At 41.9% G+C, this 21205-nt stretch overlaps 1 protein-coding gene across 1 annotated transcript in view; it reads left to right on the top strand.

Annotated features, from left to right (window-relative positions):
- The first annotated feature begins 987 nt into the window (after positions 1-987).
- LOC108087572 (echinoderm microtubule-associated protein-like CG42247) overlaps positions 988-21205 on the top strand; it is a 42212-nt gene continuing 21994 nt past the window's right edge. Inside the window, exons 1-3 of the mRNA XM_043207795.1 lie at positions 988-1054; positions 1202-1494; positions 3675-4862. Coding sequence (XP_043063730.1) covers positions 3954-4862 — 909 coding nt within the window. The 5' untranslated portion in view covers positions 988-1054; positions 1202-1494; positions 3675-3953. The remainder of the gene's footprint in view (positions 1055-1201; positions 1495-3674; positions 4863-21205) is intronic.

Genomic DNA, 21205 nt, shown 5'->3' with positions numbered 1-21205 from the left:
TGAATGCAGTTTTGTTTTATAAACAACTTATTCGTCGCGTTTTTCCATAATCCTTAAAGCCCTCAAAGTAATTTACATTTAATGATTTTATACAAATTATACTGAGTTATGTAAATTTAATGAAAATTTAAACAGTTTATTTACTGCACCCTGCATTAAAAATGTTTTATATATTTTTCTTAAGTTCATTTCAAATTAAAGATTCCTATGGTGTAGAAAGGTACTCAAGCCACCTTTGCAAGTGACTTCTTCGGCTCATTTAGGAGCCCAGGATCCCTGCGACCACCGTGCGATGATGCCACCCAGCAGCAGGGGGCAAAAGGAGTTCCTGCAGGACTGCCTGCGATGAGGTAGTAAGCATTTTCCTGGCTGGCAGCTCCTAACTGAAAATCAGTTTTAAGACCGAAGCTCTGCCGCGGGCCAAGACAAAATCCCCACAATCAATCGGTCAAAGCCGGGAATCTACTGGATCCCATGCGAACATAATAATTAGAGAGGATAAGGAATCCCATGGCTACGCCACTGGCCGACAGGTAATAGTGCAATGAGAAAGGTGAAAAAGCCAAACGGTTAAGAGAAACCCAGCAAATGGCCCCCAGGATTTCCCTCAGCGTTGTGTATATTTGTGTGTTCGAGTGTGTGTGTGTGTGTGTGTGCGAGTGCTTGCGGTTTTCCTAAGCAGGGCACAATTAGTGGTGGAGCAGGAGAGAGGGGGGCGGTGCGGTGGGCGGTGGGCAGTTAGCCCCAAAAGTCAGTCACTAACACAGGCGAACGTGTAATTCGATTCGCGGCAAATGCGGGAGAAAGAGAAAGGCACTCTCTAAGAAAATTGGCTGCGTCGCCGAGGAAATTTAGAGTGGACAAAAGGCAGCAATGGCAGCAGCAGCAGCAGCAAGCAGCAGAAGCACAAGCAGCAGCAGCAGCGGGAAAAGCAGCGGGAAAGCCAGCTGAAAAGCCAGCAGGCAGCGCAGCTCGAAAACACAATTCAAAAACACTTTGACCGGCAAAGTTGCCACACGGAATTTCTTCTTGTGCATCGGTAAAACGCCAGAAAGTAAGCAAAAGTTTCGCACTTTTGTTTTGGGCCAACTTTCTTTCCCTGAGAGTTGTTTTAATAAACTCGCCATCGAGTTCATTAAATTTGATTCAAGTAAATGTGTTTGTGTCCCCTTTTTCCCCCCCGCCTTCCCCTTCGGATAAGTGAGTGTTTTTCCCGGTTTTCCTTGAAAAACTAGCGGAGACAATTGCGGCTGATTGATAGGCAATTAGCGAAAGTGGATGCTGTTGATGTTGCAAGCGAAGAGCAACAACTGTTTGTGCATAAATAACCCAAAGCAACAACCGCCGGCCCAAGTGTCATTAACCTAATTGCCGCAAAAGAAGCCACCGCACCACTTTCGGCCAGCCGAATAAAAAAATCCACGGCCATAAATAAGAGGAGCAAAGGAAGCAACGTGCAACGTGTTGCAATAAAAACAAATTTGCATAAAACAGGTAAAACCGAAACCAGCCACCCCAAAAAGGTGCAAAAAAACCATAAAAAATCAAGAAAAGGGCCCACGAGTGAAAATTCTCCCTTGGCCAACAAATATTTATTTTTTGTTGCAATTGTAAAATACACGAAATTCCAATGCAGTGAAAAGGACTTGGATCCCGGTTGGTCTCTATGTGTGTGTATATGTGTGTGAATGGTTGTAAGTGAGCTTGTGTGAGTGCGGCGGACTGGTCAAAGACACAACAGACCGATGCCACTTAAGCCAGAAGTCGTCGGCTTGTTCCCTGCCGTCTGCAATTTTTCGGTGCTTACCACTCGTTGCACTGGGGGAAAAACTAGAATACGGAATTAGGGAATGCAACAATTTATTAAAGTTAAGGCACTAAGCCTTCTTTTCGAATTAATCGAATGCGAATTATTTTTTGCATATGGGATTGAACAAATTTATACTTAAAATTTAGGGAGATTAAAAATTATTAACAGTTGATGGAAGTAAATAAAATTTGTAAGGTTATAGACCATTTCCTATTGGTCTTGTAATGAGGCCACTAACATGAATTACATGAATAACATGAATACATTTAAAATTCAAGGAAGCTTCTAGCTTGCTTTTCATACTTTTTTATTCAAATTATTAATATATTTAATTATTTAATAAATTGAGCAACTAAGAATTATATTATTCTAAATTAAGAACGTTTGTTTGGTAGCTTAATGCATTGTACAACATTTTACCCTTCGAACTTCGAGTGTATTTTTTTTCGATTTGCGAGGTAGCCGAAAGAAAGGCAAGGAAAGGCAGGGCAAATAACGCGCGATATTTTGGGCCTCTCCAACGGGCGAGTAGCAGCCTGGACTGAACTGTGAACCCGGGGAGCTCCAGTCCCCCGACCCGCAGAAGTGTGAATGTTTGTAGTGCCCACGCCGAATGGTTGAGTGGGGCTCTTTGGCCTGTTTACTGGGACAAAGGCAGTGGCAAGTGCTCGCCGGACAGCCCATTGAGTCCCTGGGAGTCCTGTGGAGTGGGGCAGTTGAAACGGAAGAGTTGAGTGGCCCGAGGAGTGGGAGTCCTGCTGCAGAAGGGATTCTGAAGAGCCCTGGGCAGCGGGAAGCAGAATTGGAAACATTGCATCGAGAGCTCGTGGCATATCGATTGCACAGAGGGTGAGGACATGGTTAACAGTTGATATTTCTAAGTGCAGTGCTCGAGAGGAACAAGGAGCAGGACATATGTTTCGTGTGCTGCAGGATTATGAATGAAGTCTTTGGGAGGAGGCTACACACACATAAGGATCCATCAAACAAATTGATAATAATTTCAAATTGTTCATTTAACGTTATGGGTATTGCAGCTCAGAATATACTACCATAATAATTTGATCTGGCAGAGTGTAATTATTTTTGTAAATAAATTAGTTTTGCTTGCTATTATAATTAATTTTAACTACGAAATAATGAGATAATTGCCATCAGCATCCACTATTAAAATCCAATTAAAATGTTTCATATTAAAACAGTACAAAAATTTAGTTGGCAATAGAAAATTCTTTGATTTTTGTTATTTTTCGTAATGGTGCATTTTCCTTTTTAATATTCGGTAATGTATGTATGTACATATATTCTTTATTATTATATACACTACTGACCAACAGAATAGGTTCACATAAAACGCTTGTATTTTCATGATTTTTTCTTCACATATTGATCGTAAACATGTTTTTAAATTACATTTCAACTTTAAATTCGCGTCGATCAGTGTGTGTTACTAAATTACCTTTTGCTAAGTACCGTTACTTATCATGTTCTGTTTTGCTATTTCTCTCTCTCTCTCTAATTTCTGTGCAATTTTTGGTTAAACTAAATAGATTCATTGGAAAGATTTTTACCGTTACTTTGCATATTATGTTTTGCTATTTTTTTCGCTAATTTTTGTGCAAACAGGTTCAGTCGAAAGGTTTTTAGTTTGCGATTAGACTTGGAGGCGTGTGATACAAATTTTGTGTTTTATTGTCAATTTAATATCATGTATCAACATGTTAAAAATTGATAAGGTTTTTTCATTTTCCATATTTAAGATATGTTTTTTGATGTAAGTATTTTAAAATAATAAATGTTGTTTTTGCCTTGAAGAGGAATTTCTAAAAGGAACTTTTTAACATATATGTAATTGCCATTTCAGTTGAGCCATCAACATACGTAGCTCCTTGCTGGACAACCAGCGACTGCGGGCTGTAGTAAAAACTTTAAGAAGCACTTTCCCTCCTGGAGCTGCAAGTTTTCCATTGCGTCGACGCGACGCTGCCCTTAGCAATTGCTGCCATTTTGACCACAACAAACCGAGCACGCAAGGTGAGCCAAGTCAGCCAGTCAGAGCCAGGTGAAAGCCTTAGGAAAACCTTAAGAAAAGCTTAAGAGAACGCTGACGTGAGTGTGCAGGACACACACCAACACCAGGACAATGTCCAACGAAGAGAACGACGAGTACATGGCCAGCTTGAGTCAGGCCCAGAACGGCGAGGATGAGGTCGATGGAGGGGGTGGCGGCGGCGGTGGGGGGACGGCTGGCAGTAACGAGTCCGTTCTGGGCGGCCAAACAATGCCACAAATTAGTCCGAACGCACCGCTCGAGGGAAACGTTTCGCCGACGCCGCCGCCGCCGACGCAGCCCCATTTGGATGATAATCTCCACAACGGCAACGGCTCCACCAGCAGCAACATCATCAACAAGCACGCCAGCAACAGCAACATTCCCAACAGCAACATCAACGGCAACGGCAACTTCAATCAGAGCGAAAGCAATCGCAGCAGTCCTGCCAAGAGTCCCAAGCGTCCGGTTTCCTCCAGCTTCCGGATTCAGAACGCCCAGTTCGATAATGACGAGGAGGATTTAGCAGCCGGTGAGCAGGTGGCAGGTGGCGATCGCCATTTGCCGGATTACTGGCAGCAAAGGAACGGCGGCGTGCAGCCAGCAACCAGTGGCCGCCAGAGCCGGGCCATCAGTCCCGGTTATCTGGACAACATGAGCGAGAACTCCGAACAGCCGCCGGTGGTGCCGCTGGTGCGGTCCAAATCCCGTCCAGAAATCTCCAGTGCAGCGGCCTCTCGCTACAATAATTTATCCTATTGGAAGGCTCGTCGTGTGGTTTTCTACCGGAATGGAGATCCCTTCTTTCCCGGTGTGGAACTGCGTTATCGTCCCGGAAGAGATGTCACCTCGCTGGACAACCTCCTGGATAAGATTTCACCCAAGATGGATTTGCCACGGGGTGCCCGGTATGTGTTCTCCATGGACGGGGATCGAAAGTACCACCTGGACGAGCTGGAGGATGGAGCCTTCTATGTCGTCTCCTCGTTCAAGGCCTTCAAGGTGAGTCCAAACCAGATTATTCGCATGCATTTCTGCACTCAGTGTTTTCCATAATTTTGAAGTTTAAGTGAGCGTTTTCACGTCAGGCGGCAAAATCAATATAAATTTGAATATTTTGGTATAATTTTAGTGAGTGTGCTGTGTGTTTGCAAATGAGTGTGTGTGTGTGTGTGTGTGTGTGCATAACATACATAAAACTATATACGAGGTTTTGGCGTTCTTTTTTTTTGCGGTCAGCGTCCCCACTCCGAATGGGTGAGAAAACTTGGTCACTTGGCCTAAAAATCAAAGGCGGCGCTCGCCTTTTGGCTTCTTTGTTTTGCTCCCTCTTCCTTGGCAGCGGGCGTCCTTGGGGGCGGAGTGGGTGGTTGGGGTAGCTTGGGGTGTTTTGGGGGGCGGTGGTGCCGCATTTTTGCATGCAAGCACTTTCGTTTTCTCTCGCTCTCATTCACCCACCCACTCTCGGAGTTGTGGGAGTCTAGCCCTAGAAAACAATGCCAACAATTAGCACGCCTTCTTGGCCTGCGACGAGGGCGAGCCAAGAACTAGGTCTTAGCTTTTATGGTCGACTGAGAGTGGGCTTGTATGGCCGTAGAGAGGGCTAAGAGAACAGCTGGTCTTAAGAGTAACTCGGTTAGGGGATAGCAAGCTCGGCTCTTTTCGAAAACGGGTCAGCTGGCAGCCCATCGATATACAACATGTTCCATCGAAAGAAATAATGAAAGAATCAAAATAAAGTCAGAGGAATTTCCGTGACCTCTGAAAAAATTCATTTAAACAAAAAAAAATCTTGATAATATAATTTTGTTTCAAAAATTTTATATAGATCTTTTGATCTTTGAATTATGAAAGTTATAGCGTTTCAAGTGCAGAGTTGTATCCATTTTTCGAATTTTTTGGCAGGGGTTATAAAAATGTGAAAAAAATCGACACAAAAATTAAAACCAAACTAAGTATGCAGTTTTTTTTCGAAACTACTTCGCAAGCATTTAAAGGTATTCCAATCCAAAATCGGACCGGAATGAAGGAAGTTATTGGCATTATGGGCAAAAACATTTTTGCCTCTACAAATCTGCTGCTCCAATATCTTTCTTTTATTGAGTCCCCTTTTTGGGTGTTGACTTTTGCATAAATTTCAATCAGATGCACTTCAATCAGTTGAGTTAAAGTCCATTTTTTGACATCTGGCCAAGGCAGTTGGCCAAATCGAGGTCCACACAAACACTGGCTTCATGCGGGCATAGCAATCAAGCGTCCGCACATCCTACATGTCCCGGAACAACTATTGAAAAAGTTTTCCACCTTCCGTTTGACAAACGTTGTGGGGGCGGATGATGATGAGGCGGAGTGGGCGTGGTCATCGGCGTGGGAAAGGGAATTGGGATGGAGAGTGAATGGAGAGGCTGCGGCAAACCATAATCGATAACGACGAAGTCAGAAGCCAACGGCAGCTATGCGTCTAATGCAGTCGAAGCGTGAGCCAAAGGCAGGGAGTTTGATGGTGCTCGAGACAAAGAGTGTTGGCAGCTAAAAAAACAACGATTTCATCCGGCAAGAATAGCCCGTAGTACCCCTCTCCCTTCTCCCCCGAGTTGTGGCTTCCCCCCGGGCTCGACTACGGGATACCATCCTCAGAATCCGTCCTCAACTTCGCCTGCAACTCGCTACGGCAAAAGGCAATTCCGCGCCTGGCCCGCGGCTAGCAAACAAAAGCACGGCATGGAGCATGCAGAGAACACTTAGAAAAATATTAGTGAAACATAAATGCAGCTATTTGCAAGTTTGTTAAATATTTTATGAACATGAGAGGGTGTAGCTGAAATTTTACTGATTCTTAAGTGAACTAAAAGCAATGTTTTCAAACTTCAATGGCAAACTTTCCTCTCTATTTTTTAAGAATTGCTTAACAATTGCAGTAAACCTTTGGATTGTTTCTTTTGAAAGAAATTGTTTAATATTTCCTCTAATAGTATAAAAGAGTTCCCTGTTTTATTCTCCGAGTGTGATGCCTGGCTTCGCTTCGTGCCCTGCCTGAAATCAAAACTTATGATGAGCCAGCGGCGCTCTCCTCGGCAACCAAAGGGGATCCGCTGTGAGGTCGTGTGCTCCACGCCGTTCCACAAAAAGGCTGCAAAGAACAATGGAGCAGCGGGCACATATATACTCATCAGATGGGAAAATGCATAGAAAATCAGCCGGCACTTCGGGCGCTCTCACGCGAAAAAGACCAATTTGAAAACTTGTGGCGTTTCACTTAGGGAAATTAAAAATGTATGCAAAGTACGCAGAAAAGCATGGGCCAAGAAATCGGGGCAGGAGCAGGCGCAAAGTGCATTTCGCCTGGCTAATAATATAAATTCATTTTGTGGCCAAACCAAAAGAGCGGGCGAGCGAGCACTGTTTACAAAATCATTTATGATAATTTATTCGACCAGGCATGCGTGACGACACTCGCGCCGACCAGCGAAATTTGAATGATTTTGGGTGCAGCAAATTGCATTAACCTTGTCGAGCTCGCCAAATAATTGCTTCGCTGGGCACCAGGAACACCGAACACCGAGTGGGTGGCCCGTGCTCACAGCTTGTAATCAAAATTTAAATTTCTAACCAGGCAAACGAAGGTCGGGTAAAAACAGTGGGATGAGACAGAGGAATTTCCAGACAATGGCGGAAACGTCTTCTGTCGCTTCGAGGAGCTCTGGGAAAAATAATGGGGAAGGGATTAACGAGCATTAATGGAATTTGTTAGCTTCCCCCGAAAGGAATTCAAGTTTGCTGTCGCCTTAACAATTTTTCATTTCCATATTCCCCTAATTTGTTTAGGGTTTTCATCTTTTCCGTAAAACTGAAGCATAATAATGTCTAAATAAATTTAATAAGGACCAAAAGAATGCCAATTTGCACAGAGATACAAATTTATGTTAACCCTTTTTCTTCGTTATACGAATTTGATTAAAAACATTATACAAGACAAGCGCTTAAAATATAGGGATTTCTTTCATAGTTCAGTTATGGAAAATAAAATCAGTAAGCCTTGACCACAACAAAAAATTGCAATCAAATCGAAATACTGACCAGTTTTCTGTGAAATTGAATATGTTTCGTGCAACCTATTTATTTTAAAAAAGAAAAGGCAATATTCGAAAGGGATTTACAAATATGTGGCCCTTCTAGAAAATAAAATAAAGGCTTAATGGAGCCCTTGGTATTTTTATTTAATTTGTTTTGCTCATGTGGCACCACACCCCCGAAAAATAGTTGCAATGCCATATATAAATTTCCTTCTCGACCCCAATATGAAATTCCATTTAAATTCCCCTTGCTGACCAATTTTGTGGTGAAATTAGATATACTCGTATATCGTGCAACTTAGCAGCCCCTTTGTTCTGCTGACCGATAATGCCACTGTGCCATAAATACGCCTTAAAGGTGCAGCACGCCAATTATGAATGATGGCCAGGACTTTACGTTTGCTTTGCTTCTGCTGCTGCTGCACCCCGAAAGCTGTTGGCCAAGAAAATGGACACGCAGAGCCGCAAAGAAATTAAGATTTTTGGCACAAACGTGTGCGGCATGCCAAGAGAACAAAAGCCAAAATGCGGGGCATGCAGCACGCAAGGTCAGCGCCATTGTAATTAACTGCATATAAAGTGGCGGGTGGTGGCGGGTGGTGGCGGGTGGCAGTGGGTGGGAAGTGGGCGGGGCAATCGGCGAGGAAAGCGGCTGAAAGGCGAAATGCGAAAGGCCACCGACCAGATTTCACGTCAATTATTTTTTTCTTGCGCGTGGCCAAGAGGCGGCCAACTTATGACCAAACAAGCTGCAGTGACATGTGAACAAGATTAAACCCAACAAACCCGAGAGCCCCGACTCTGTCTCCGTTATTTCCCAGCTTTTCCACACCCGCCACCCCCGCTTTTCCACACCGCGGCAAGCCAAAAACTTCGGAACTTGCCTTTGGGCTATAAAGCGTTTGATAAATTTCGCTGCCATTTACGTGTTGCACGCGCCGTGGATGTGAAATGTGGATGAACCAGCTGTGGTGCTGTGGTGCGGCGATGGTGTGGGTTCAGATAGTTGACTATGGCTAACAGGGGAGGCTGGCAAAAACCAAGTTAAACGGCGAAACGGGGGAACGGGGACAGCTGTGTCCGTTGACTGCACCTGACGACATAAATTGCGCATTTGCGTGGTCGTGATCCTTTTCACTTACAACGCCACGACAAAATCTCAGTTGCCTCCAGAGCTGCCTTTTGCCTGCCAAAACCCTTTCTCTTTTCCGCCCCTTTGATTCCAGTCCCCTTTCCCCTTCCCTTTCCCTTCTGCCTTCCCCTTCCCTGCTTCATTCGACAGTTTTAACAAAAGGTGCAGTCCACCGGGGCGTATGAGTAATGCGCGTTTGTGTGTGTATGACGCGTCTGCTTTACAATTACAAGAGCATTTTATACGCAATACCCATTGAATGGGTGGAAAACAAGGGAGTATTTATTTGGAAAATAATTTATTTGTCATTAAGTCTCACACTCCAAAAAATACATAAATTACTGATATGTTTAGCTTGTAAATTTTAAATTAATTATAAACGGAAAAATCTTTGGCGTGCAGTCTAAATTGCAATAATTATTTGTAGCTTACTAACAAAAGAAAAACCATGCATTTTGTCTAAATTATTAAAAGTAATAAAATTAATACTACTTAAAAATTTCCAAATTATTTTTATAAAACACCAACTTTTTTTTTTTTTAAATAATTTTTGTCATTTGTATAAGCAAACATTCTTTAATCATCACTCTATCGTCCATAGTTTTCTCACACTTCTTAACTATATCCCTCTTGTTTGCTGCTGCTGCAATGATTTTTTAATTGCTCGACACAAATATAAACACAGACTGGTCTTTTTTTATATTCGTATTTTTCCCTGCCGTGTTGTCGACCGCTGCTGACTCTTCTCGGGCGGATCTGCCGGTGCCATTGTGGGCTCATTTTAATGATTTTCTGACTACGTCATCAGAGCCATGCTTGATTTACATTTTTGAGTTGTCCGCCCGGTGCAGCATTACGGCTACTGATTGCATTGACAGTTGGCACACGTAACTGCTGCAGCATCAGGATATTCCGGATATTCAGGGGATTCTGGAGTGGCTGGACATCGGAGGAGGGGGGAGTGGAGAAATCATGGGGAAATCGCATCCCGGCCACTGGATTTTTACCGTTTAATTGCCGCCTTTCATCGCATTCTTAATTTGTTGTTCAGCGCCACTTTTTCGCTGTGCGTTCTTGCTGCACTTTTTCATTTAAAATTGTTTGCCAATCAGGTCGACTGAAAAGGACCCGAATTAATTGCTCCGGTCTGCGTATGTATTCGATTATTGAAAAATGGCATTACTATAATTAAATAGTTTTCAGACCAGAAACAATAACAAGCCATTTGTGTCACGCCTTCGGAACAAATTGGAGTCAAGTTCGAATTGAGTCGCTAAATTGTTGAACAATGTCCTTGCATGCATAAGAGCATGTATAATATATGTGTGTTTATTTTGGTGAGCACGAAATGAAGGTGCAATAGGCGGAAATGTTGTCTTTGGAGGAGAGGGGAGGAATTAAAGTTTCCTGAAAGGTGGAATAATAATTAGTTGTCCGCTGTCAAAAGTATTAATCACAACACTTCCCAGACGATTTTCTTCTGTGGGAAATAATCTCATCGCAATAAGTTCGATATAGATTTCTTAAGAATTTAAAAAAGAAGAAAACAAGATTTCTGTTAGTTTGACATTTGCAAAGTTTTATTTTATTTATCATTGTAAACAGAATAATATTTATTATAAAAAATATTGTATCTCAGAATTTAGGTTATAATTAACCTTATTGCTTTTATGTGATCCGTTTATTTCCTTTGTTGGGAAACTATAAACCTTTTAACAAGGTTCATTAATTGCCCAAGAGTACTCAGTCGACCCACTGAACTCTTAATTATGTGTTTACATATGTATAGAGATATGTACTGGCCCGAACGCGTCTATAGCCTTAAGGCGTTTTGCAATTATGGCAAAAGCTACAGAAGCAGCAGTGGCAACAACAACCATGGAAACATGGAAACATGGAGCGGGAGCCAAGAGATTTTGCTTGCGTAGACGCCTATTAATATTACGCATTCGCCGTGTTGCAGGCGCATTGGCTCGGAAAATGTGACCCAGACCACCATTGTTGTTGCCCTGCCTGTTGTTTTCCTTCGGGCAGGGCTCACAATTAGGAACATCCAGATGCCTGCGAAGCATTTGGGCCTGGGATTTCGTAAGGGCATTAATAAAGCACTTTAATAAATTAGTCCAACCGAAGCACTTATGCGTCTTATCAAATCAGAGCAGCTGCATGCCGTGGCTTAACGCACACACACAGCAGCACAGATGTGGTGCATAAATATGCGAATATTCATATACAGTATGTTCACTTGATCCTCATTGTGGTCGGCATTTAAATGGCTGGTTGTTGTAGTTTGCGGCCATTGAAATTGCATTAGCGATTCGGGTGACGGGCGATTGCGACCGCATGTGCGAATTCCTATGAAAATATGTAGGTGTTGAAATCGAAAAACAGCCCCCGACAATAATAACAATTATTAAAAACAATGAAACACAAATGAAAAACAATATTACCAGCCGGCCATTTTCCTGACCATAAACATCCTCCTGCGAATAAACGGTCTACTGTGGGCTAATTTGGTCATTGAGTTATTAAATATGTCTGGAAATTGGCTATGGGCGGAAAATTGAAACAAAAAAATACTAAATCGAGTCATAATTTTTCGGTTATTAAAAATACTCCCAATTTAGTTAAAAAATGTTTTAGCCAGATATTTTTTGATAAAAACCACAATTCTGTTTGCATGTTAATTGATTTATTAATTTCCAATAAAGCCATATTTTAAAATATTAATTTAAACCGTAAACTCTTAAATGATAAAAGAAATATATAGTATATATAAGTGGGAACTAACTTTCTCTCTTGTTTAATAACTTAAGCTTTGATACCAGAACTTTCACACTTACACTTACGCTTTTTTAAATATTTATGGGGATCCCGACACCGTAAAAAATAAAATGCTATAGCTTTTTTACTCGCAATTTCCCCCATTGTTACACAATCGGGCATTAAGCCACCCACACACTGGCAATAAAGGACATGCCGTGAGCTCTTGTACCACCACTCGCCCACAAACAGAAAGGACATGTTGGACCAATTCGGGGAGCTTCGCAGCATTTTTCTGTATAAACATGACAATTTAAAACGCATTACAGTGCGGCAATTAATTAAACTGTCATTGGTTTGCAAGATTCTGAATCGTTTCGCCGCGCCACAGAGTCAAAATAAATTGTAAACAAAAAGCGCGCACAGGCGAACACAAATATTGCATTAAAAGCCAGGAGGCGGTTGGCCCGGCTGACTGGCAACAGTAAAGCATTGCGTAAATTTATTGAATTGTAAAAAGAACATATATCAGCGTTTTTAATTGCAACGGCAACGGCAGCAACAACAAGGAGCCGGCTTGAATAAATAGCCGAGGGCAGTTTTAACTGCGGACGCCTTCAAAGTGGCATCGGCGACAATAACGGAGAAACTATAAAAGTTTATCGAGTGCGCTACATAAAAAGGGTTGAACTTACTTCCTTACATATTTTCCCTTCCGTGAAAGGGGGAATTAGAATTGGCAATTTAAATCATAGAAGAGACACACTCATTTTCCCATTTAAACTCATCGGAATGTCCGCTGAAGTGCTTCACTTTAACTGGTCCATAAATGGTAAACGACTTTTGTTTTGTTTTGTTTTGATCAAGACGAGCTGTAATAATTTCACTCGTTTTTACTACTTCCCGTTGCCATAAAACAAAATTAAAATATATTAACTTAATCAAAGAAAGACGGGGAGAACGCGCAGAAGTTTTTGGCTGCTCGGAAGCCAATTTATGCTGCTCGAGAGCACAAGTTGCCAAGACCCAAGCCACAGGCTTCGGGAAAAACTTAGACCAGAGCCAAATGACAGTAATTAGAATTTGTTGGGATTTTTTTCGGTTACTTGGCTATTTGTTTATTCGCTCTACGTTTGGCAACACGGACTCGGGTGTTGCCAAAAAAGCAAGTGGCCAACTGGCAGCACTGTAATAAATGACAACAAATTCCCCGCAGCCCGGGGAAGTCGTCTAAACGGTTTTTGCCCAAGAGGCGGCGGCAGAATAAATAAATTATTTACAGACGCACACCCCCGACTTAGGCAATTTTCCAATGGAGAATTTGGAGCGAGAGGGCAGTGCAACCCCCCTTGCTCCCTATTCCCTATAATATTTTCATAATTCTGCCACTGACGTCACTCGCTTTAAACTATGCAAAACAACTCAATCCACCGGACCGTGGAGCTGTAAAGCACTCGCCAAACATTCTTGTCGCCCTCAAAGCGCACAGAGCAATAAAACACAGGCCTCCAAAGGAGGAAAGGAGAGGATTTCAGTGGGGAAAAAGGGAAAAGGAGGAAAGGGGGTACTGGAAGAGCTGGAAAAGCGGCTGGGGAATGTCTTCAACTCGAATTGATGGCGCTGACTACAAATTCGACTTGTGTGTGCCATATTGTGAGTGAGTGTGCTGGTGTGTCTGTCCGTTGTTCCGCTAATGGTGAAAGTTGTCAAGCGGCTCAAGTGGTAAAGTGGAAGTACCAGGATAGTCGCCGGGGGTCAGGGGTTGCAGGTCGAGCGGCAAACTTCCGTTGTTTTTCCCTCAGACAACAACTTTCACTTGAGAGTCGCCCTGCACAAGGGAACTAAAATGTAGTTAGTACGATAAAAACACTATATTGTGTCCCGGCATTACTCGGTAACTTTTTTATAGCATACTTTTTGGGTAGTAAAACATTGGTTGGAAAATACCGCTTTTTAAAATGTTGCTGCCTTACGTTTAAAGATACTGAAAGTTTTTTAAAAGCTCAACAACTTAAAAAAATTTATAACTCTTACAATTCAAAATCAGCGGTCTCACGTTCTTCTTCAAGAAAACTTTCTTATTTATTCGTGAATTATATTTGAAATAAAGCTCAAAGATAAAATTCCGCTTTCTGAAATCGCTCAAAAACTCTGTGCGTTGTTTTAATTATTTTGATATCTAGGATGTGCGAGCATAGTGCGTGTTTTTGCATAATCGTTTTCCATATCCATGCAATATTTACTAAAGAAAACTTTCTCGTTTACCTGCGCCATTTTCCACCTTCGCTTAAATAAGCAAAAAGTGTTTTCCACCCATTGTGTGTGGCACACGTCGTCAAACATATTGAAAAGTTTTTAGAATTTGCAAACAGTTGTACCGCGCTGCCAACCACAGAGCGTTCCCTTTAATACACCTTAGAAAATTTGGAGAACCAAGTTATAATATAATAAAACCATGGTGTTGTACAAAAAGCAGAAAGGAAAAACTGAAACTAAGTTGGTTTTTGCATTTTAATACCTTCTATGGTAAACATAGTTTTTAAAGAAGATCATTTTTCATATCATAACTAATTTTTTTTCTGTGTAAGAAGAAGAAGTAATGGTGACTAGAAGAAGAAGAGCCCGCTGGTCACGTCGTCGTCGTTGATGTCGTCTGAAACTTATGAGTTTTGAAATGAAAACTGGTACAAACGGAAATGCAATTGAAACGTCGCCATTGTTGTTGGCCTTGTTGTTGTAACTGTTTGCTGTTGCCCCTGTTGTTGTTGTTGTTGCTTTTGTCGTTGTTGATGGCCTGACAAGTTGTGAGAGTGTGAGTGAGTCTTTGTGAGTGCGCCTGTGTGAGTGACTGTCGTATGAAGTTTTTGCGCTAAGCTATTTGGAAATGCCATTAGACCCTGTCACACATACAGGCCCAATGTGACAAGACGCTCAGCCATCTCTTTGCCGTTTTTCCCACCATTTCCCCAGCCCTCTTCCTCTTTCCCCTCCGCTTTCGCTAAGTTTATGTTTATGTATGCGGTGCAATATTTTGCGTCATATTGTGTGCTTGGGCTGCGGTTTGGAAAACGCGCCTGACCAAACTTTTTAGCACGAATGTAGGCACAGTTTGGTGTCTAGCAGCGGCTAATGCGGTTACATGGAAAAGTCTCCGAGCAAAGGACTTTCGCAAGGACTCATCCCACGCACCCGAAATCGGCGAGGCAGCAATTTAATTTCCGAAAATATTTCCTTGACACTGCTGACGCAGTCGTACAAATTCATATTAAACATTTGTTGTGCAAGTGACATTAATTATATCAACTGTGATAAATGCTTTTTTATACGAACGTATTATTCAAATTACGGCCGAAAATAAACATAGCATAAATAAGCGGCGAGAGAAACCTTGGCGCATAAATCAAGGCGCAAATTGTCACGTGCTCTAAATTCATTTATTTCCAAATTGGAGTCAAGGCGCGTGGTGGCCGAAAAACACACACACACACACACAATACAAATATCGCCAAAAATATATTCCAAAACTAGGCTAAGTAGCCAGTGAGAGTGTGTGGGTGCGGTGTGCGTTTGCGTTTGCGTACGGCGTGTGCGTGTGTGCGTGTCATCGTAATTGGCAGTGTTATAATAATCGACTTTGATGTACGCCGAATCGACCACAACGGAGATGACCGCTTATCCGCACAGGGAGCCGCCGGAGAAGGCCACTCTACGTGATTTCTGGGCCAAGGAATCGGCTGTGAATGCATTTCTGCAGACCTCACATGTAAATACACGTTTCGAATCAATTTCCTCGCAAATCGATTGTTGATCGAGGGGAAAAATAACCAGGGGACGGTGAGGGGAAAGGGCACAGCGGGCGAAGAAACTATTATACTGCGTAATCAAAAGTGTCAACATTTTCTCTCGGCTACCCCAAAAGCAATCTAAAATCAAATGGCGTACACGAAATCCATCCAATACACTGGTCATCAAAGTAGGGGATGAATAAGAATAAAACAATGGAAAATTATATCCAGAAACTGAGAAAAATTAGCCCTTCCTTGGTATAAAATATAAAAAAAAAATTAATTTTACCTATGTATATAAATACGATATTAGATGTTATTATAGTATGACATTATATGCGATAATTTATTATGGATAACTTTGAGGGTTGGTTTAATGGCTTTAATAATTGATAAGATATATTTCATATTGTATAAAAAGTAATTGTTCATAATCAAACAGTTTTAAAATATTTATAATTACAAGTTTACCTCAATTAAGAAAAACAATTGCTCTGTTTTGTTTCAAATCTTTTGATTTATTAAGCCAGTCTAACTTTTCTAAAAATTTTCGTACTTGAAATTCCCTGACTGTTTCCAAAATGTTGTTAACAAGTGCCTGCGAAATGATTGCGAATTTCTTGCCATAGCTTCTGTCAGAGTGTCTCTGCAGTGGCACTTCTCTTGCATTTTAAGTGCACTGATTAAGTGCATAAGTGATTTAAATGCTGGGGGAATTTTCATCTAAAGTCATAAATTGAATATGTTTCAACTTTTGGCTTTGCCAGGGATTCAGTTACATATTCAGCTGGAAGGGGAAGAATGGCCTTTGTTGGCCTGCTGGGCGTGGCTGGAATTGCTTAAAATTTTGCTGGCGTACTCAAAAAACTTTTCAGTTATAATTTATCAGATTTTCGAGCTCAGACATTTTACAACAATTATGCATAGTTATGCGCATTGCTACAGATAGTTTCCTTTTCCCATTCCGATTGCATGTGTCAGTTCGTTAGTGTGTGTGTGTGTGTGTGTGTGTGTAGAAGTGAGTGTTTGCCGGTGCGTATACGTAATATTTTAAGTGAAGGCCATCACAGTTCAGTGTTTCACAGATTCTGTGTGCATCTGCCATCGACTGACAGCGATTTAGTTTTAAGATTGCGTAAACTATTATTTTGCATAAATGAATTCGAGAAATCCTTTTTCCTGATTCTTCTGCCCTGCGAATTGACAAGTTCCGCTTACATGATGCGCCAGGTGATTCTGGGGAGTCCTGTAAGCAACAGGAGACCTGTACATGGTTCGGTTAACAAATTTGCATTTACAACTTTTGCCAGCTAATAAAAATTTCATATTCATCTTATGCCTGAGCTGAAACAGAAACTGAAACAGAAACAGAAACTGAAGCCGAAAAGGGGCGAAACGGCAAGCGAAAAACGGAAGTCAAATAATTCCGACACGTATGTCCACGCCACTTTGAAAAGAGTGGAGAGCATACAAAACGAAAGAAAGAAATATGACTCCGTACGGAATATTTATGCGAGAACTCCTCCGCACACACATACGAACAAACTGGAAGCCCTCACAGATACACACCCACACAGTGACACATTCACAAGGCAAAATATTCGAAGCTTTGCATATGCATGAGGGGGAAAAGAGGGGAGCTTCAAGGGGGGAGGCGGAGGGGGAGCGGTGCCATAGTGTGGCGCATTACATTTGTAAAATCTGGCACACGAATGCAATAAATCACAACACAGCACAAAATACCCATCCAATACCAACACAGCCAGGCGCACACACAGATACGCATGCATACAATGGCATTATTATTAGTAATGCAGCCTGCTCTCGGAACCTAAGAACTCGGGGAAATTATTAGGGTCACATGTGTAAAAGGATATTTCCTTATTAACTCACACACACAAGCTGGCATTAAATGAAATATGCCGCCATTTTGCCGGCACAGAATTATTATTATGGCGTCAAATAATGAGGCAAAAAGTGTCAAATTTGCATGCAAAATATGTCTAGATGGCATTTACCATATTCCATCTCTGTATATTATTTTCGATGGCATGCAATTGCACCAAATTAATTGCACGGCAAGTTGTTGGGCGAGAAGGCAACGCCGAACCAAACGAACCTCTCAAAATGCACAAGGACAAACGGTCCTCAAACAGTGAAGATAGCTAATAGGTGAACGAGATCACCCATATTAGTAAATAAAAAATCCTAGAAATTTCAGTAAGAAAATGAAAGGTTTCTTTTTACTTTTAGCAAATTAGAATTTAATAATTAAATTATTAAGCCTATTTATCTTCATACAATTAATCATTTTATCAAGAGCTGTAAGAGAATATGATCTCCGGTGAAATAAATCTCTGCTTCGTAGAGAAAAATCCATCCATCCTTGGTAACCTTACTCCACTGTTTGGTTTCCACTCTCAGCCTTATTCCGTATTCCAAAATCTGACAGTCAGAGCAAACTCCATGGGCACACACATAAAACTCAACCTAAGTAGGGTATAAATATTTGCAATGCAAAATGCTGACTCGACCCAAGCGAATGAGATGGCCTGCATGCGTAAGGAGGAGTCAAAAGGACGAACGGGTCCTGCGAATTGTGAAATCTGGTGGGTGGATGGATGGATGTACGGGGGCGTATCCATAGGTACTAGAAAGGGTATCTGGCACTGCACACACACATGCAGGGCACATGCAACAGGGACTGCCACCAACACTCACACACCACCGACAGAACAGACACACGCGCACGCACACCACGACAATGGCATAATATATTGGTGTCTAAAGCAGACACGACCAAATGGCCGACTTGAGCAGAAGGCGAAAGAGTGTGGCCAGGGAACTTGGCAGCACTTTGCAGATGCAATGCACTGAGAACAATTTTAGATACTTTTGGGTTTTACGTATAAAATTCCATGCATGCGAAACTATGTCTTCTTCTAAAAATTAATTTTAGTAAATTATTGATGAATTATTTTGAAGACAAATTTTCATTAATATTTAAAAAAGAAATTTTAGTTCTTTTGCAAAAGAAAGCACACAAACTTTATAAAATTTAATGGCTTCCTGCTTAAAACTTCCTTCGGTATTATCACCTCCCTTAACTTGCAGTGTACGTGATTTGAGTTCGAGTTACACTTACCATACGTGTTACTGCGAGGGGTGAACCTGAAGAGGGGGAAATGGGAAATGCGAGATGGAAAGGCGGGCGGTGTTAGCTGCCCCCGTTAGTTGCTAGTTGCATGTTGAAATGTCGTCTGTCAGACATGATGAAAATAATGGAGCAGAAAATGTCACTGGCTATGCTAAGGACACATGTGATATGCATGTGAGTATGGGGACCACGCCCTTCACCGCTCTTAAACCACCCAACCAACCCATCCACCCACCACCCACACAGCCTCACCATATCTGTGACCATGTCCGATAGCCAACCACCCACCACCCACCACCCACTGGCCACCAGCGCCCATCACCCATCACCTTCCTTTAGGAAAACGTCAAGGCTGGCCGTTGCTTTTGGCATGATGATTTAGTAAGGCTGACATTCCAGCGCGTTTCGGTAGCGCTCATTAACGTCTCCCGCTCCTCCGGCACGCAAATGCAATTACGTGTGCCACACACCTCCCGCCCCGCCCCTTACCACTCCCACTCCCTTCTCCGCCCACTGCTTCTTCTGCCCACTTCGACACCACAAGAAAAGAAAATATATATTCAACGTTCATCAACAATTTGTCAGCGAGTGGCAACAGAAAAGAAACATTTTCTTGTATTGTAAGTCGAAGCAATTTGCATAACGTTTAACGGTCTACGGAAAAATAACAAAATATGCCAAGCAAGTAATTAAATTCAAATCAGTTTGTTGTGCCCCCCAAGTAACGGTATTTCCATCGGGATACACCCCCGGCCGCCCCTTATTAGTGGGCGTGGCATGGGTGGAAAAACCGCTGCGTTGGCCAAATGATTGAAAAATTTATGGGATGCAGTCTGGCAAGTGACATTTATATTAATTTATTGACACTGCGTGACTTCGGTAGCCAAGGACACACATGTCTCAGGATATTGAATACTAAGCTGATAAAATAAGGCGACTCTCCCCCGAAAGGTGGTACATGTAGAAAAAATTAGTAATCATTTCGAAAGGCTTACAGATTTTACTAATGAATTGTATTTTTACAAGCTTCATTAATGTTTCCAACGTACTAAACCAAGTCTTTTATTATTCCCTTACTATTCGTGAGACTTTTTACAAAGGCACTTAAAATACATATAAAAATAATATTCATATAATCCTTGAACCAAAAATAACATTTCCAGATATTACTTTTTATTACAAAAATGATTACCTTAGAATATAAAAGCGATTGTTAACTTCTTCCCGGTGTAAGCACACAAACTAAGTCCTTGGAAGGTTATTGCCTCCCCCGCAAGGGGATTGTAAATTAAAGTAGAAAAAGGGGTCGCCAGACCTTGGCAGAAACAGTGACCATAGCACGTGCCATAATCATTAACAAAACTTGTCAAATGCAATAAATCTTTATGCATTTTTTCGCCCAACTAAAGTTGACCTCCATTAAAAAGCGAGAGGACCGGGAAAGCCAAGCCGAAAAAGAGCAAGCCGAGCTGAGCTGACGTGGCCATTAATAAACCGCGCACATGTAGGAAATAATTAAAATTATACCCACTCCTCCTTGGGTGGCAGACGCACAAGCAAACATTTTATAAATCATAAAAAATTATGTATTATATGCGTGTGCCGGGGGAAATAAAAACCCCATGACCGTACAAAAGGGGTTCTCAAACAATGGCTGGAAGAAAAGGAGAAGAAAAGAAAGCCGGAGTCAAAGGAGGCTCGTTTCATGCATGGGAATAATTAAGCTATAAACCTCGACCTCTTTTCTTCTTTCTTCAGCCCGCTTCACTTGTGAGCTTGAAATATTTACACCTAAAACAAATAATAAATGCCCAACAAATTATTTATGCACGGAGACTCGTCGCTGAAAATGGCGACGATAAGTCAGCCCCGGCCGTCCAACTTCCGCTTGAGAAGCAAACGAAGAAGAAGGAGAAGGCGAACCCATATACATCATGACCTAACCTTGTCCATAATGTTTACTAATAATAATCCAACCATGGCAGCCAAGGAATCCGAACGAGAAAACACAATAAAAAAAAAAAAACTAGAGTCGGAGTCGATGGCAGCTAAAAAATTCCAGCAAAGCAGTAAAATGCCAGGCCAAACTATTTAAATCAAAAACTTCTCAACGTCCAGCATCGGGAAAAGAGCTACGGAATTTCCACACAGCAACGGAAAAGCCGGGCGGGCAAAAGAAAATGTGTATAAAAAAATTATGCAAAAGGCAGGGGGGAAACAAAGCCAAAGGAAAATGCGCGATGGCAGGGCGGCGCTAAAAGGAAATTGCGAGTATTATTACGACTTTTATTAATTTTACCGCCGACCACACCGCGACCACCACCGTCGTGGCACACTTTGTACCACTTTGCGTTTTGGCCAAGTTCAGTTTTCGGTTTCGGCCGTGTCCAGTTGAAGTTTCTCACTAAACAACTTTGCACGCATCGAAGCGGGCA

Source organism: Drosophila ficusphila, unplaced genomic scaffold (assembly GCF_018152265.1).
Source record: "Drosophila ficusphila isolate 14025-0441.05 unplaced genomic scaffold, ASM1815226v1 contig_286, whole genome shotgun sequence".
NCBI classification, from domain to species: Eukaryota; Metazoa; Arthropoda; class Insecta; order Diptera; family Drosophilidae; genus Drosophila; species Drosophila ficusphila.
This window is presented reverse-complemented; position numbering and strand designations above follow the sequence as displayed.